This window comes from Hetaerina americana, unplaced genomic scaffold (genome assembly GCF_022747635.1).
Source record: "Hetaerina americana unplaced genomic scaffold, ioHetAmer1.1.p SCAF_6, whole genome shotgun sequence".
Classification (NCBI taxonomy): Eukaryota; Metazoa; Arthropoda; class Insecta; order Odonata; family Calopterygidae; genus Hetaerina; species Hetaerina americana.
The window spans coordinates 54,552,697-54,572,460 of NW_027287205.1; the positions used below are offsets into that span (position 1 = coordinate 54,552,697).

At 33.7% G+C, this 19,764-nt stretch overlaps 1 protein-coding gene across 2 annotated transcripts in view; it reads left to right on the top strand.

Moving 5' to 3' along the window:
* SK (small conductance calcium-activated potassium channel) overlaps positions 1-18,986 on the top strand; it is a 680,277-nt gene extending 661,291 nt beyond the window's left edge. Inside the window, exons 6-10 of one of the 2 annotated variants that reach the window (XM_071593449.1) lie at positions 4,843-4,953; positions 6,721-6,831; positions 11,249-11,376; positions 12,160-12,229; positions 15,477-18,986. In XM_071593449.1, the coding sequence (XP_071449550.1) occupies positions 4,843-4,953; positions 6,721-6,831; positions 11,249-11,376; positions 12,160-12,229; positions 15,477-16,079 (1,023 nt within the window). In that variant the 3' untranslated portion in view covers positions 16,080-18,986. The remainder of the gene's footprint in view (positions 1-4,842; positions 4,954-6,720; positions 6,832-11,248; positions 11,377-12,159; positions 12,230-15,476) is intronic. The other variant, XM_071593450.1, reaches the window with a different exon arrangement.
* The last annotated feature ends 778 nt before the right edge of the window (positions 18,987-19,764 follow it).

Below are 19,764 nucleotides of genomic sequence, written 5' to 3' on the forward strand. Positions count from 1 at the left end.
CAAAATCTTCATTTGTAAACGTCGCCCAGATTTTATGTTAATAAAAATATAATAATGAATTATACCATGCAATATTATAAAAGTGATGATTTCCAGGTGAATGTCATAACATGAATGTGCAAAAACTTTACAATATTTACAAATACTTTTCACTGAGTCCACATTTTTCAAAATACGACTGTTGTTTGAACTAAGCCATTGATGGAGTTAGTCTCCAAATCACTTGGGATTGCTATAAACTCTTGATTCAGGTATTGGGTAAAATAATTCATACATTTTTTTTACTTCTCCAGTTCATTCAAGGGCAATTGTAGAAAGAATTCCATCATTTTGGAAATCAAATAGGAAAACTTACATATAATTTTAAGAATTGAAGTAAACCAGATGAAAAACAGAATTGCTGTAAAGGAATTTTGGCCAAAACTCTTGCTCAATCTCCATTGGATTTCTATTCTTGAATGCAGGCTCTATTAAACTACAGATTTCTTACTTAGATAAAAGCATTATGACGTTGGTTTTTTGTAAAAGTTCCATTTGTTGCTTTAAAGTACATGTTTCTCAGTTAATTAAAATTGATTGATTAACTCTAGTCTTTTCAACCTGAATATAAAAATGTACACATTTCCACAATGTTAACAAATCCTCTAAAACTAGGAAACATTCCTGCCATTTTTCAAGAAACTCATGCAAAAAGGATTTTTATAAATACAGAATTTTGCACCAATTCCCTTAGTTGATTCCAAAACTACTACTAAGCAAAAAGCATCTGTTGCTTTTTTATTATCCTAAAAAAATGCTGTGGTATGCATATAATCATAATAATCAATCTTAGACACTGACAAATTTCAGCTTTAACTGCTGAAAAGACAAGAATAAATTTTAAGGTATATTTGTAGCTTACTATTTAGTATTTATTGTAAATGAAGTCAAGTCAACCGCATGAAGTACCTAGTTTTCTTTTCATTGATGACATTCTGATATCAGGTTTCAATAGTATTTCGTATACCTAGATTATGCTATCAAATTTAATTTAGGCATATTGTACACTTATTGTAAATAGATGATGCTTAATGAAAACAAAATATTTTAAGCAATATGCATGCCTGTAAAATATCATCTCTAATTATTCATTTGACTTATTTGTCTTCCTCTTATTTTTTATTATCTATCAATACTATCTTGTAATAAAGAAACATTTCTAGTATTTTCCTACTAATATGTAGGTACTTCATAAATATGTCCCGACAATAAACAATATCTTCTACCACTTAATAGTGCATGTGTCAGCCAATGAAGGGCTATCAGAGCATGAAGATTTAATTTAGACACTTAGCGTATTAAATTTAAATTACGTGACTAGTATTAAAAAAATTACTTAAGCGCTCACTGCCTTGAGTTTAAAAATATTTCAGTGATTTCACTGTATATGAGTCTGTCATTTATTTGAATATTTGTATTGCTATTGATTTGTAAATAAATCAAGAAGAGCCCTTACACCCATATTATCTTCAGAAATTTTGTAAACTTTTCTCTTTTAATATCATTAAAAAAATGTGTAATTAATGTTTATTAAAGATTTCAAGATCCAACATAATCAGTTATCCTGATAATTTGATTCAGTTTTCTTATAGCAATCTACACGTATGCCAATAAATCTTATTTTGGTAATCATTGTACTTATAGGAGACAAATTAAATATTGGTGTCACTAGCGTGATTTTATATCCCAATTTCATTAGATAACTGATGTGAGGTGATGCACACTTCAATGGAAATATTTACATAATTTTTTTCAGCCTATAGGAATTGTTATTATCATCAACCTAAAAAAAATGCATGTATCTCAAGTCAAAATAGTCGGTTGACTAGACTTCATTTGCCTATTTAAGTATTAATTCTCTCATTCTCTCCAAGTCTCTAGGAAACCATCTCACCACCGTCCCCCAAACACCAGTCTCTTTGCATATTTTTTTCATGTATATTGGCTGCAAAAAAGTTTTCTGTGAGCATCTGTTCTGTTGCATGCTGTGTGCTCCATTGTATGTTTTTGTACGTTAACTAGCAAGTGTGGGTTCATACATTTAAAAACATTTCTGCCTTTCCATCATCTACAGAGCAAATATGTCTGCTTAGTTGTGAGTAGCTTGATAGCAGCATTGCAATTAGTAGCTTTTCCTAAAAATGATACCAGTACAACCTATGGCCAAAGCCTTTTTTCTAGATTTTGTTAGTTTAGTAGTGGAAGCTTTAATCCTTAAACTTCATTGTTCTTCATTAACAGTTTTGATTTTCTCTACTTTTAGGTGATTCTTTTGACAATTTGTGATTATTTAAGGACACACTAATTTTGTAGCTATTGTGTGGTTGTCCTTTGCATATTTCATTGGATATTGAAATTTTCTGCACAGTGCATATTTTCCATATTAAAAGTAAAAGTACTTTCCTAGTACAGTATTAATGTATGCCATTATATAATTCTCTCAATTACTCTAAACATTTCATTCTATTATTTTAACTTCTTCTCCATGCTGAGTCTAATAACTATTCTCTTTTCAATATTTTCCTCATGGCACTCATGAGTGAAAACTGTAGCTTGGGAATACTTTTTGAAAGACTGCATGCATCCATTACATATTTGTAAACAAAAATGAGATATTTTAACCAGTTATTTATTTATATCAATGCATAGAAGTATGCAAAGTTGAAGATGGTCAAATTGTAGTGCTGGGTGTTGGGTTGTGTTTTGTTAGGAGCGCCAAGTAAATGCATCATTGCACAAGGTCTGTAAATTAAGTAATAAGACTGGCAACGTAGCATTTGATCTGACAACACTGGAGGTGCTGGACTTGGAGGGGAGGCAGGGGAACAAATGATCCACCTTTAGTACGGGCTTAAACTTGCTCAAGTCATTTGTTTGTCCGTAGCAAATTTTTTTGTGAAACAGTTTTTTCTGTTGTGTTCTAAAAATGAGTGACATTGATTTCGAGCAACAGTGTGTTATCAGGTTTTGCTTCAGACTTGGGCACAGTGCAACGGAAACTCTTACTTTACTTCAGTAGGCCTATGGAGATGGTGCTTTGTCAAAAGCCCAGGTTTTGTGGTGGTTTAAGACATTTTCAGAAGGAAGAGAGTTGATTGAAGATGAACCAAAAAGTGGAAGGCCTTCATCTGCAAGAACCGATGAAAACGTCGACAGAATCTGGGATCTTGTGAGTTTAGATCATCGGTTGACATTCAGAATGATCGAGGAAGAGTTGAATTTGACTCTTACCACCCTTCATTAGATTTAGACCAATGAATTGGGGATGAGAAAAATCTGCGCAAAAATGGTTCCAAAAAATCTTTTGCAAGACCAAATGGACCTGTAGCTTTTGGCCAGTAAAAACATTCCTGTGGCTCCCGAGCCTCTTTTTTGCCTGACTTGAGCCCTTGCAACTTTTTTCTCTTCCCACAGTTGAAAAATTACCTCCAGGGAACTCATTTTGGGACAGTCGAAAACATTCAAACGGCTGTAACGGATAAGCTGAAGGCTATTCCAGCATCGGAGTTCCAGCACTGCTATAAGGAGTGGAAGAACTGTATCCAGCGCTGTGTGACTTCAGAAGGAAGTTATTTAGAGTGTGATAATATGCAATTGTAATTCCATTGGAATGAAAAAATTTTAAATAATCAGTCTCATTACTTAATTTCCAGACCTTGCACAGTTGCATAAGCTGTGTCCATCCAAAACCTACCATAACCAGTAAACCTACGATATAGAATATCAACATTTTGTTGTCATTTAAATTACTCAAAATATTTATGTTTTACAAGATTTTGAGAAAATGCTTACTTCTTACCCAATGTACACAATATGATGATTGAGTGTTTTTTAATATTTACGAAGATTATATTAAATTAACATTTTGTACTGTGAGAACAATCGAATTTCCATGATTGTGCATTGACCTTTGACTTGAATAAGAAATAAATTATTTTAAAAGAAGCAAACAGTCACATTCAATGAGTCATATATGCAAATAAACCTGTTAATTCAATATGCTGTACTGCAAACAAAGTTGAAAATATTATAACATATTTCAATCTATTTTAAGAGTAATCATTTTTGCTAGTTGAAAATTATTTTAAGATTACATTTTAGAAAACTAATACTGGATTTTAGTCATTCCTTTAGTCCCTCTTTTCACTAAAATACCAAGTTATCATCTCATCAATTTCTCCAACTCTTTAGCATAAATACAAGCTATCCTACACTTCAAAATTTAGTATGAAAATATCTCTACCCTTCAATATTCAGAATTGGCCAAACACTTTTCCAAGGTATCTCGGCCATTGCTTTTGAGCACCATCTGATGATATGCATAGTGCAGCAACATAACTTTCTTTAGTCACAATGTATGAAGTAATATTTCAGAAAATGTTGGCATGGTCAAAAATTTCTCAAAACATTGGATAAAAAAAATAGGTATATTTTAGTGACTTCAACACATTTAAAGTCTTTTTTTTACGGCAACAGTTTAAGTTAAGAAAACAAATTTTATTTAGCTTTCTTTTCTTGTTCACAAATGATGCATGCAGTCTCCACTTTAAGTATACCAAAAACCACAAGGTGGATTATTTAATTTCCTCTCCTCATTCAGGAAAAAATGCTCTGGTCACACATTTCTTTAAATTTTCTCTTTAAAACCATAATGACTCTCACATGCTTGCAGAATGAAGTTCAACTGTGAATGAGAATTTTTCAGACATAATGTTTGTTCTAACCATTCAAAAAAATCAGGAGTGACAATACAACAGTGGAAAACAGTCCTTTTGGGTACTCAAGTCTTCTTCTCTCTGACAGGGTGCGGGCTGTACGGCTCTATTGGTTGCCGTAGCTTCCCGCAAACTGGAGCTAACAAGGGCTGAGAAACATGTCCATAATTTTATGATGGATACCCAACTAACTAAAAGGGTAAGTGTGGAGAGAGCAACTGGAGATGGAGTGAATGAGTGGAGAGCAACTGACTCTATCTGACAGAGAATGCCCGTGGTTATTATCATTTCTCTCATATTTTCTTTATGTATGATTACTTCTTTTTTTCATCCTGTTCAGCTCCTGTTTCTTACCGTGCAAACTTACCAATTTCCACCCCTCCATCTCCTACATCCCTTGCAGGTCCAAACCTGATGCCTATTTCAGTGTCTTAAATCAGTACTGACGTCAGTGCTGAAAACTGTGGAGCAAAATTTTTTATCTCTAAATGAAATGATTGCCTAACCTTTTATACAGCATCACTTTGTAGTATTTACACTTATTTATAACTAGTTGCCCTGTCTGTATCTGGATTAATCATAAATCTTACTAATCTATGCAAGGTTGTTGGTAAAATTTTAAAGCACTGAAATCATAATGAAGCAATCACACCAGTCAACAAAACAGATAGCTACTTGTGTTTTCTTCTAACCAAATCATATGGCAACAGAGTTCAAATTGGTCAAATTTCTCTGGGTGGATAATTTAGTTGGATATATTTAAGAAAATATTGAATCAATAATTGAGCATAATGTATAGAAAAACTCTCAAAAAACTCCTACCAAAGGACTTAAAGTGTCACATCTAGGAGATAATGCAAGCTCCACCATCTATTGCCACACCTTAGTGTTTGTAAAGACAAAAATAGGGAGATAGTAAGTAAAATAATTATGTGGATTTTTTCCATATCACATTTCATCACTACAACACACAAAAGAAAACAACACTGCTTTAAATCATTTTTGCCTGTTGTGGTGTGCCTTTTGGGGTATACAATGCAGATTGAAATGAGATTGGCAGCTGAATATAAGAATCAAATAGTATAAAGGATGAGAAGTGTTTTTATGTTGATTTTTAGAACAAAAAAGGCAAACCCATTCCCATTTTGATCTAATCAATTTTAAGGTTCCTGAGTTTAGTACTGATTTCAGCACTGAGGTAAGTGTCATGTGAATAAAAGCCCTTGAATCCCAGCTGCTGCTTCCATCTTGGGTCAAGTGCTATCACCTGGCCTTATCATCACTCATCGCCTTAACTCCATCTTCTCTATTCATCACATTTTACTTTACATGCTGGAAAAGGAGCCGATGTCCACACTTCTAAGGGGCAGCATGAATCTTAGCAGCATTTCACTCTGTTAATTTATGTCATTTATCACTTCTTTGGTTCCCCTATCACCTTTTTCCAATGGGAAGAGAGGTCCAGGCACATCTTTCACATTTTATTGTCCATGTACGATGCGTTTCCATATATTTTTTAGTCTTTTTTTGTGTCTCTGCTTCAACCATCTTCTGCCTCTTTTACATGTGTGCCATTTTTTTCCTCAGAGGAAGATGCAGGCACACACTTTTTTTCTATTAATTCCATTTGCCATGAGTTTGTGTAAACGTATTCATTTTTTTTCTTTCTTTTCCCCCCCAAACCTTTTTCTTTTGTCGCCTCTTTTCATGCTATAATTCTCCCACCTGCTCCATGTTGCGCTGCCCTTAATCAACTCCAAATTCATCCCTGAAACTCACACCTACCCTCATCACTCTCCTCGCTCTCATCCTCAACCCCATCTCTCTCTCTCTTTCTCCTCCTTCCTCTTCCCTCCCTCTCCCACCCACCTTCTATACCCATATTTCCAATCACACCAATTTTTTCAAAACCGGTTTCGTGGCCCCGTGGTTCCGCTTTCCTCCATTTTGCTGCGGCCCCCCTCAGGGCAATGGAACCATGGCGCTTGTGGTGGCCGTGCTATTGAACAAGGTGACCCTGAGTCCCGCAGAAAAACGGGTACACGTCTTGATGATGGAGAGGCAACTGGACCGCAGGGTAAGAGGAAGTTTAAGCAACAGGGTTTAAGCGTAAACGAAAAGATCAAAGGAGCTCAGATGTGTTTTAGGGATGCATATTGATTTTGCAAGGGAACACGTAGCATTGTCTTTTAAAGTTATCACTGATGCATAGCCCTTGGCAGAGTGAATCTATAGCGGGAAAATTATATTTATCATAAATACAAGAGATTAATTAAAATCATTTGGGTAATCATGGATAATTACACGGCTTGAAACATTCATAATTTTACACTTCTAGAAGTCTAAGTCTCATCAAGAACATTCTCCAAGAGGAGTTAAAAATCCTTTCTTTAAGCATTTGGGAAAATTAATTGAATGAAATGATATTTAGATCATTTATTAACTGATTATATTTATCTTTTTGTGATATAAAAAGCCTAGAAATATCTGTTTTAGTCAGCACTAAAATATAGTTTATTTAATGTCATAATGAATGTTTTTTACAGATAGAATGAGAGATTGATGTAAAGTCAGTGATTTAAAATATAATTATAATCTTGCCTTCCCTGGTTTTCCTATCTTTTTGAGCATTTAAGGTATATGGTATCTGTTGGATGTTTTCTTGTTCATATGTTATATTTTGGATTCAAATGATTTTCTTACTTTATGATAGGTGATAAAAAAGTATTTTTCCTTTTGCAAAATCATATGCATCCTCAAAATGATCTACAGAGCAACGGAGTTGTTTAAGCTGAGTTTTACTGACAAATCCTAGCTTTAACAATACTGATGAGTGTGAGGTTTAGAAGAATCTGTAGAAAAGAGTGTTTTTTCATTAATCGTGAGTGCTGCTTATCTTTAATAGGGCTGTGAAATCGCTAACAATTTTTCGTCTCCTTACCTGTAAAGAGTAGGAAATCAGTCTCCATTGATAAACCTTAATACTAAATGAGAATTTTTATCATTATTTCTGCATACATATATCAAAATTGATTTCATCATTGAACAATCATATAGACAATTCTGAGAGTAGGATATCTTAGGGCAGACTGGCTATTAAAGCCTTGTTCACAATCTAATAAAATGTAATGAAAATTAAAAGTTACTTTCAGTACCCATGTAAATGCTCATTGATTCATGATTCACTGCTAACTGCTACTCGACTTTTGTTTTTATATTCTCTCCATATGGCAATGGAAGTGCTCATATGCATTATTTAGCTTCATTCACTGTTAGTACTTTAATGTAGACACTAAAATGCTTAAAACTGTACATTAACAAACCGCTAGTAAGACTCGTTTTGCTTTAATTATAGCTCAGTAGAACAGTGGCTCCCGTAAACCTAAAACGAGTCGCTCATTTGGAATGTGGCCTGTCTAGCTTTTAAATCCCATTGTCAGGCATATGTTCTCCTTCCAGCAGCACTTGTGTAATGGAACATTGTGCAAGCTCTCAAGACTATTCGCCAGTTTCTTTTATTTTCATTTTCTATTTAGTAGTACGTGAATAGGTAATTCATTTAGTATTCCTTATACAATGTGATTTAAAATGAGTAAAGATGGAATGTAAAAATACTCTCAAATTAAAACAGAAATGAAAGAAATAAGGATGTAAATCAATCATAACTATTCGTACAAAAAGATGGGAAGGATTTCTAAAATTCTGTCTCTTATAATCTCATTCAATCACATGACAAGGATATGCATTATCTATTTGATCTTTGTCCACATAAAAGTCAACTAGTCATCGAACAATTACCTAGAATTTCTGAGAAGTTTATTTTGCAGTTGGTTTAATTATTAATGATGTTGTTCATGAAAAGCTAGAGTCTAGGTGCAGAATCTATTATGATATATTTATTAGCAGTGCCTAGTAAATCCCTTTACTCATTTTAAAAAATTTTTCCAGCGAATGTAGATCCATGATTTACAGCTAATGACTGAACACTTCTGGATGTAACAAACAGTTCTGTGTAAAAGTGAAGTTATTGGGAAGAGGTATTTCTCACATAACACACATTTTTTATATACCTATACAATATACAGGTACTCTCATATAACCTCTTCTCTCTATTAAAGTTCTTGTTGCCCTAAAGCAAGAAGGGTGTATACTAGTTAAAACTATTAGGTACAATATTGCTTCCACTATCCACTAAATACAAAATTATCTCAACTATGGCCAAAGAATATGGCTTCAGAGCCATCATAATCTGCTTTAACATTGCAAATGGTGTTCACATGCAGCTTGGATGACTGTATTCATTTTTAAAGATTTCATACTTTTCCACAGACTTTATCTTTAAGTACAATACAATTCACAAACTTGTGGCATTATCAGGTACAAATTTGATTCAAAATCAACACTGGGATATATATTCCTAGGACAAGAGGGGCCGAAGGGTGGCTATGGTTGGGTGATGAGTGTAACCTTCCCTTCCCCAATTAAGGCATTGTACCTTAAAGTAAAGTTTGAGAAAAAGTACAAATTCTATTAATATGGATATTCAATACTTCAACAAAGTGAAGCCTGAAACCATTGTGTTTATTGAATGACTGTAATTCCAAATTCAGGGGACACAAGATGCTGTGTATCAGGAAACACAAATCTTTCTCATTTAAATCTTTCTACCTCTTCCACCACTTTTACCCTTTCCTTAACCATGCTTAAATTATTTTTAACAGCTTTGTTAATGCTTTTATACTTAAATAGCGCTAATTTTCCATTCTTTTTATTTTGAATGGTTTCATCTTAAATTTTTGTTGCAAGAAGAGAGTTTTATAATTTCTCAATTATTATTTTGAGTTGGCACATTTCAACATTAATCTTAAATAAAAAGTATTATTACAAGAATATTTGTGTTGTTTTATTTATTAATCTTCATACCACTCTATTAATGAAAAAAACATACTACTGGTTGTATTTTACTATTGTGAAGTGTTCTTAATTCTGGGATGTATTAACCATGGTTTTTTTGTTTACTGCAGTTTTTTATAACAGCTACTAAGTAATCTTTTTTGCATTAATATTCATTTATTCTAATCTTTTTAAATATAATTCAGAATAACTGCACACATAATTTTCTCCATTATTTGAGAAATTTTGGACAAGCTTTGGATGGATAAGGAGTATAATCTCTTATTAAGCACCTAATTAAAAGTTTTCTAACAGTTCCACTGTGTATTTTTTTTGGAACCCCATGGAAATCACAACAGTAATAATAATTGGTATTATTTTGGAAATTAAAGCTCTTCTTTACATCAAGTATTAGCAGCCTTGAAAATTTTCTCCTTATTGAAATATTGTGTGCATGACCTAAGGTCTTTGACTCTCCCTTAGCTATGCTATTGTTAGCTATAAAATATCTTAAAAGACATTTTTCTATTGGAAAAATGATGGCTGTAACATAGTAAAATTGTACTTGAAATTGGCAATTAGCTAAAATCCTAGGCATATTTAATTTATTTTCTCAAAAAATAGAATTTGTAAGGCACACATAATTTTCAGCATTATTTCATAATTTCATAAATGAGAAAATTTTTACAGGAGTATTTTAGCATTTTAATTTTATTTTTACAAGGAATAAATAATAATAATAATAATACTTTATTCATTTTAAAAATGGTACAACCATATTAAATGTCGTCAATCATAATATTACTTAATATATAAACATAAGTTCTTAAATGTGATGAAGATTGTCACAAAAGAATTCATCCAATGAGTAAAGTGGGTGAGCAAGTAACCAGGTATATACCCTATTCTTGAAACTCTGGATACCATCTGATTTCAACTGAGTAGGCAGATAGTTATACAGTCGTATGTTCATATTGTGAAATGTGTTGTAAGTTGATGACAATCTACAATAAGTAGTATTTAGATTCGATTTACCTCTTGTGGAATAGTTATGGAGGTTGGATCTTAATTGGTAAGTTTCTAGATTAACTTTCACATGAATCAGAGCCTTAAAGATATACAAACAAAATACAGTCATGATTCTATACCTAATAAAAAAAGGTATACAGGTATACAGGTATGAATATACAGGTATGAAAAATTTCAATGCTTAATCGGAAACTTTGGCTTAAAAACTTGTTACGTATGCCTTTTGTCTTCATCTTTTCAGATTATGAATGTATTGATTCACATTCTAGAGAATTTTCGATTCATTGATTAGGTGACAATATTCGTTGCCAAAAATCTTTATACTGTCCATCCAAAGCTATACCAACTTCAGTATCCTTTTTAATTGAGGAGTCCACAATCATTTTTGCAAATTAAGTGAAAAAATTATTAACAAAATTATTTGTTATGAGTATTTCACAATCAAAAATGTATTGATACTTTCTCAGGAATTAATTAAACATGCCTTTAACTTCCATTCAGCCATGACCAGAATAGTAATTAATTCCAATATTCTTTTCTTGCCTCTCCCACACATGCTGTGCACCCATTAGCTGAAGAATGCTGCGGCCAATGTGTTAAGAGAGACATGGTTAATATATAAGCACACCAAGCTGGTGAAGAGGGTGAACCCTGGGAGGGTTAGGACACACCAGAGGAAGTTCCTACTTGCCATTTATGCGTAAGTAATGGAAATATGATTAGTTTGCTCATATGGAGCCTTTGCAGCCAATATGGTTTTAATCATGAACACTGAAATATTTACTCAAACTTAACCCATTAATTTTATTTTGTTAATCATTTACCATTCTTTTACGAATAAAATGGTGGGAGATGCTAATAACATGACATAAAACTTAATGTTCATCTGTTATTACTAACATTTACTGTCTTAACCTTGTAATAAAGAAAATACTGTAACTTTTTGGAAACTTTGGAACAAGGAGAAAAAGTATAATTGCAAATTGGTTTTTTTATAACTCAGTGTGTTATTTAAATCTCTAATTGGTTGTTTTACTGTTTATTGTGGGATGACATGAAAGATTGTCACATTTATGATTAATACAACTTTTATTGTTTTACCTTATTCATGCATTATCTTGTATAAAATGGTGAACATTAAATATATCTAAATGTAAGGACATGTGTGAGCTATTCACTGTGATTGTGAAGTTAGGTTAATTCCTATAGTCAATAATAAGAAACTTAGAATGCCCCAAGACTTGGCATTGAACAGTGAAATGGTACTGACATCTTCTCACTGCCAAGCCCATACCCTCCCTGTTGATGGTCAACAGCAGACTGAAATAACTATATTGGAGCCATCTAAGTTTCTTATTATTGGCTATAGGAATTAACCTAACTTCACATGTTTAGTTGTAAATTATTTATTACCAGATTTAAAGGATTTTTTTGAGTTCAGACTGCAGAATATTGCCTAATATTTGACTTGTTTTATTTTCAGCCTTCGCAAGGTGAAGATGGACCAACGAAAATTGATGGATAATGCCAACACAATAACTGACATGGCCAAGGTATGTTGGCCTATATATATTCCTCGATTAAAAAGATATGTCAAATCATTTTCTCCATCCTGAAACGGTACGTTTATAGATATGTAAATATCTCTCTGGCCTTTAATTAAAAACCTGAAAGAAACTGGAAACATCTGCCAGCTTCATAAATCAATTCACCTATTGTGTTTGAAATCAATGACAAGCAAGTCCTTGATATTTAGTAGAAATCAATATATTGACCATATTGATCACAAATCACCCACAATCCAGGGGTCATCGTTTGTAGTTTTAATCCATTTTTATTGTCATAATGATGCTTCCTTATCTAGGGAGGATTGCACCCTTTGTTAAACTATGTTCCAAAATTAGCCTATCACTCTCCACTACAGCCAATCCAGGAAGGCCAGACCCCAACCATTGCTTAAAGTTGAAAATGGGCAAGAATGTAAATTTCACCTACTGTAGATTTTGAAACACAGAGCCGTGTGTTCGTAACATTTCATAACATATCTGGATAAAAATGTTTGAAGTATTTTATCAATTATTTTAACTGCCACCAAGCATGATGTTTTGACAAAAAAAATCAAATATGTAAACAAATACGTTGTGAAAATATAACTGTAATTAATCTCTACCCTCAAACTACCTGATGCACAAAGTGATAATAATATTATATGGAATAAATTATAACCATTCCCTAATTTGCTAATAATATGTATAATCTTTTCATGCACTGAAAATATTCTTCTATCCAGAAATTTCCATCTTGAGCTGTGTGGAAACCCAGTACATTAATGTCCTTGAATGATTTGTCCTTGTAGTGATTTGATGTCAAATGCTTAAGGGAATAAGGGTTACAGACAATTTTGGTTACAGCAAGATGCAATGGGCTGAAAAGTACTTCATTAGTACTGAAAAGCACTTTTACTGATTATATCAATACTCACATATAATATTATGTTAAATACACTATCACACTTTGCCTTCCTTTCTCACACATGGGAGCACTTGTTCACAAATATATACAAATGCAGAGGTGATAAGAAACAGCAAAGATCAAAATGAATGATGACTGAAAAATGAGCATTTTATTTATATATCATCAAAAATGCTTGCTATCTTGGTACACACAGGAAGGACCCATGTAAGATTCAATGAAGGGATAATTGCAGCCTCGAGGTGAAGCTGGAGGAAAAGAATATCAGTTATATCAAGTTATTAAAATGGAAAAATTAGAAATTAAAGAGAACTGTGATATTTAGGAAGTTTATCAGCTAGCTATCTTGCATACCTAACTTTCTCTTTTACTATATTTCAGAAATAAAATTTGACTATTACCCTATCAAGGTTAGTATGGAACACTGAATGAAGAAACCTCTGTGATTTTTCTTTCATAGAATTTAACTTAATCATGGTTTAAGAAGGCTAAGCATTGCAGTACATCATTTCTAATGTGCTCTCTGCAAATAATTAGATTGTTCTTATTATTTCTTCAAGGGTGGAATGCCTATCATTTTGCCAGCAAAGCAGCAAAATAATCTACTAGATTGCCGCATTTAATTATTTCATTACAAATTATACCATTATGATACATTTATTAATGGTTATATTTTGATTTGAGAAATTCCTCTGAAGCTGATTCTGTTGTTGTTTAAGTGTTCCAGTTTGAATAAAGCTTAACAAATTCTCCGAAAGAAATGATTTTGCATGTTATGCAGTAATATAGATTTCTACCTTCTGCCAAAATCTATTGACCTCAGTCACACATGCTTTGCTTTCTCAAGATCTACTTTCACAAGAATATTTCCCTCTTATAATAAAATTGAAATTTGTGGACTATAAAAAAGAACTAAATAATTTATTGATGTAAACTTTTAGGAAACAAAGCACATATTATACATTCACAACACCAATACAAACATACCCCTTCCTCTTTTTCCCCCTTCCCACGACGAACTGTTTTCCTCCCTCTCTTTAACTCCTCCTCTGCCCTAACTTCTTCTCCCCTCCTATTTCCTCCCATGAAATATAGAAATAGAGTGATGTTCACATAGAAACTTCGCCTAAAGAGATAACAATTCATTGTACCTCAGGATGTGATTTGTTTATTTATTTAAGAATTTATCGTTGCAATTAGGCAATTTTCCTGGTGGCAATGGTTGAAGTGTTGAGGTGGCAACGATTTGAAGTGTTGTCAAATTTTATTGCAATAAATTATTGACAGGAATGTAACAAAGTTACTAATGAGTTAATTTTATTTATAACAATAGAATTTTTACTAAAACTGAACATTTTAGTTTCCAGTTAAGGGAATGATTCCATATAGCCCGGTCTTGAACAAGTTCCTATTCTACTTTGATGCACCAATGTTTTCTTGTTCCATGAGCTTGTTATTCTCATACTATTAGCAGCAATACTCTACTGGGTTAGGGTAGGTTTTTGACTACACATTATTGTGTTCCTAGAACCCATTCACACAATGCAAAATATCCTGAAATCCTATACTACATATAGCATTGACTCATTCTTTAGCTCTGGATACTTTCTATCTCTCTTACTTCCATCCAAAATGTCTATTCCTTTCCTCCCTCTGCCTTGCTTTCCTGGCATTCTCCCCTCTACATCACTGTCTTCGGAAGCATCTCAGTGTCTCCTGCATTTACTAACCCTGCCTACTTCAGATTTCTCCCAACAGCTTCCAACTCACTCTTCCTCTACCATGCATATAATTCCATTGTTTTACTTTTCATTCATTAAAGTTTTTCCATTCGTTTCCATCCTCATCTCAAAAGCCTCCAAACTATTGTCATCCTCTTGCCTTAACAGCCAAGTTTCCAAGGTTTACAAAATTATGTTCCAAATTAAAGTCTTCATTACTCTTATCTTTTCACCTTTATTTAAGGTGGCTGTCATCAACTCCCAACTTTTTGTAAAAGTGTCTTCACCTAACACAATTCTTCTTTGAATTTCCATACCACTTTGCCTATCTTCTTTCAGAGCGTTTCCTTAATAGTTGAACTTTTCTACCTCTTCTAGTTCATGTCCCATAATTTAATGTTTATCTTAGCCTTCCTATACCTATCTCATTACCTTCATTTTCTTATTTCAACCCATTCCATCTTGCTTGGACCCATACTAATCAAATTGATTCCATAATGTGCTATCAAACCTTAGCACTAACCCCAAAGAAAACAGCTCCATTTGATGACAGGTATGGTAATTTTTTCTATGTTTGCTGGTCTCATACATTCATTTTCCACCCTAGACTCAGAATACGGTCTATGAGATCGTGTCAGACATGAACACCCGGCAGGATGTGTTGGAGGAGAGGCTCACGGGACTAGAAGACAAGCTTGCTGCCATTCAGGAGCAGGTCGAGATGCTCCCCGAGGTGCTGGCCCGCTGCATCAAGCAACACTGCCCGGCAGTGCAGGCACCTCCGCCCCCACCCCCACCATCGAACTCCGACCCCCAGCAACAACGAAGGCTCTTCCTGCACCCAGAGTCAGCAGCCGTCCCCGCCCTGCTTGCCCCAATCCCTCCCCCATCGTCCCCCGGGGGTGGTCCCCCTCCCATGTCCCATTCGAAAAGCATCCCCTCGGCCTGGACCAACTCAGGCAGTGGGATCATAATAGGGCAATCCCCCTCCCCCTCATCCTCTGCAGCCCCCGCACCCAGCTCTCCCTGCCCCCAGACGGGACTCTCCTCGACGGCGGTCTCGAGGACACTGTTTTTCGGCCTTGATCCCCCACCCCACCTGCCGCCCCCTCCTGGCAGTACCTCCTCTGCATCACAGGGGGCAGCAATGGGTGGGCCGGCCTCATCCGCTTCGGCCACGGGGGGACAGATAGGTACGTCACCGAGCTGAGCCAAGATGAGCCGCAGAGAAGCCCTCTTATGGAGGGATCTGGTGCTGCTGGAAGAGTGGTGCCGCCACGCGGCTGTGCTCCTAACATTTTAATTGACTCATGCTACGACGAAGAGAAATTTAAAAGACTTAAGCGCATTGAGAGATGACACTGTGGAAGCCAGGCTGACACATGCTCAATGCAAGCGCATTGAGATGTTGAATTTTGTAGGTTTTTCTTGTTTATACTTTTTGTTTCCTCCCATTACAAAGAATATACCACACTGAATCCAATGGATGTTGTGGTGTGCACGGCGTGTACTCTTTCATGAGATGCTTCACTTAATAGTGCACGAAATCTTTCATAAATACATCTCTTAGCGATCGATAGAGGAATGACCAAATATGAAAATTTCACCATATTTATAGAAACCAGAAATGCTAATGGACTTGTAAATAAGATTATTCTATTAATATTGTTATATAGTTATATTGGGACTCGCCCAGGGAAGGGAGTTGTATGCGATGCTTTTATGCCAGAAGAGGGCTATAAATATTTTCGTTTTATAAGGAATGGCACAGCATATTAAGACAACTATTGCATTCTCTATTTCATTAGAGGTAAATTCACCAAGATATGGTGATATAAGCAAGAAAAGTGCAATTTTCCATGCATTATAAAGGGGCAACATGTTGATGTTGATCAATGAAGTTGGATGGCAACGGGTGCAACATGGATAATTATATTTTCCTTTCTGGGAAAATTGAATCCACGATTCTGAATAAAAAGGTTTGTGCTGTGCAGCGAGTTGATTGTCTACGACTGTGATTAAAGATATTGCTATAGCCTATACACACATGTACATCTACCCATGGATGAGGTGGCAGATTTTATAGCATATTTTCATTGGGTCATTCTTTGGCACCATAAAGTTGTTACATATGATTCTTGTCCTCATCTAATGAATTTTCAAAATTTATGAGTTAATCATTAGGTGTACATCATCACTGTATTTAGTTTCACTACTTTTGTCATGATTATTGATAAAACTCTGAATACCATTTCTTGGGAACATGAAAATGAGTATTTGATGTTAATTTAAATTCACAATTTCACAATATTTATTCTTAAATAGTGTCATAAATCTTGCTAATTAAGGCTTTTTCAAACTTCAAGCTTCATATAAAATTATACATAGAACACAAAAGTACAATTATTTTATAGTTTTAACCAACTTCTCAACTTTTTAAATTTTAATTGCCTTGATGTTTACATCAAGGTTGAGAATGAAGCAATTCTTGAAAAATAAGGAAAATCGCCCAAAATAATCAGTAGCAAAATATAAGTCAAAATTTTCTAAACAAGGTCTGCCTCATCCTTGTAATGGTGAGAAATATATTAGAGATTAATCCAACTTTTAATAGTTATTTGCCAGATTTATGGCCTTTATAGAGTCAAAGGGACTGGGAATGTGCCTCAGAAGTACTGTCCTATGTTTTCATTTTTTAATAACCATTGAAAGGTTTTATAACTCTTGGAGTACCTATAAATACACCATTGCATCAATGATGTAGTGCTTTGACAGGTGCTACTCTTGGCGGTTTTAGTGTTTATCCCATTTATTTTTTCTCTAAAGGGAAAGAATGGTGTACAAAAAATTGCACCATGACAAGTGTCAAATAGTAGGATAAACAAGTACCTACCTACTTAGTCTTCATTTAAATTATTCAGCTTTGGCATGATACAGTTGCAGTAGCTAAACCAATATCAATTAGTTGAGTTAATTTTCCATTAGTTCTTGCAGCAAAATACAAGTAAATAATCCAAAAACTGACTTGATTCATGATAGTCACAGTTTAGTAGTTTAATTTATTGAGGAGGATTTTGATTCATTGGTTTGCATTTGTTCAAATTTGTGTAATTTCCGCAGGAAATCACTATACACAACTGGATTTTTGCTACTTCTGGAATTTAATCAACACTGATATGATTGACCAGTTCTTTGTGATTATTTCTTTGACAATGGGTCTTCAATCCCAGAAAATTCATAAGTAAATAATCTAGTGAAAAGTTTACCTTTCCTGATTATATTCAAAAATCTTCATTTGTCTTTAAAATAACATGCCTGCAAGAAACATTTTTTTCAACTTTTTTATTTTATACATTTCACTCATCACAAATTACTGTTATCAAAGTTTTGCATTGGTTACAGTGATTATGATTATGCCGTGAAGCATTGTGCTGAACTTGATTCAATGAATTTATATTAGAGCTTTAACTTACTTACAAACACAAGGTGTAAAGTTCATTGAAGGTACCTCTGTACATATCAGTTCTCCAATGTGAATGACTTATATCATTTGACAGTTTTTCCTATTTCTTTTGTACTTTCTACACTTGTTCTGGAAAACACCGACATTTTTTTAATATAAGTTACCCTTTGAATATATGTACAAAAGACACTGTGGTTTGGATAATGTTATCTTGTTCAGTCCCTTTAACACCATATTTTATCCAATAATGACTATGTCTGTTACACATACTTGAAGCACGAGGTTTCCGTTTTAGGGAAACAGCTGGTTACCTTACATATATACATGACAATGTATAAGATATATATTCATATATATATATATTTCTGAGGTTTGTTTCTAAAATGTGATAAAAAGAGTTGTAAGTACACATTTAAAATGTTATTTATGCTCAGTAAACACAAAAGATGTTTTAACGATTTTCATGGCATATTTAAAAAATATGCCTTTGAAATCATGTCTTGTAAATTTATTCACAGAGAAAAATATTTGTTTTATTATGTTAAGGCATGATACCTGTATTTATGTGAACTCAATGCTATCATATAAAAAATTTATTCATTGAAACAGAAATCCACCACTCCTCATGTTTAGGAGAAGAAAAGTAAAATGACTATTTATAGAATCTGAATTAATAAAGAAATAAATTTAAATAGATTGTTAGCTATTTTTAATATCCTCTGTCAATTTGTTATAGAAAAACTTATTCCTGATAACCTTTATCTCTACTAAACAGGTTGTTTCAATATTTTAAAGTGATACATAAAAATGCAATCAGGATGGGGGCCATGGATTCACATGAACCAGAATGGTGTCAACTTCAAACACTAATGTTGTGGGTTTGTAATTAGTTGGGACAGTCATAAGCTTAAGTGACAATTGTTAAATTGAAGTTAGCAATTATTTATTCCGTGGAAAAGGTTGCTTGCAGTTCAAATTCCTTTTTTATGGCAATGGGGATAGATAAAAATGTGATTGTACATTTTTTTCCCAGTTTCTTGAAAGAGAATTAATTTATTCTAGATTTTTATTAAACATTTAGCAAGGTATTTTTTCTCATACTGCAAGGATATGATTCAGAGCTTAAAAAAGAAATCTTTCACAACATGCATTTCAGTTTTGGTCATTGCCCTTGATTATAAGTGAGAATTAATTGTAAATAGATTTCCATTTTGGTCTTTTTAAAGAGATTATATGAATATTCTCATCCTCTAAAATTTCATGTTCTAAAACAAATCCTTCCCTACTACTATTTAGCTCAAATAACTTTATGCTTTAAAAAAGATCAAGGAAAGGAAAAATTGTGTGCCGATTGCTTCTCAAAAAAAAGGAACTCTTTCTGGATTAAGCATTTAGGCATCACTGAAATGGCAGTGTTATTTGCCTCTGCATG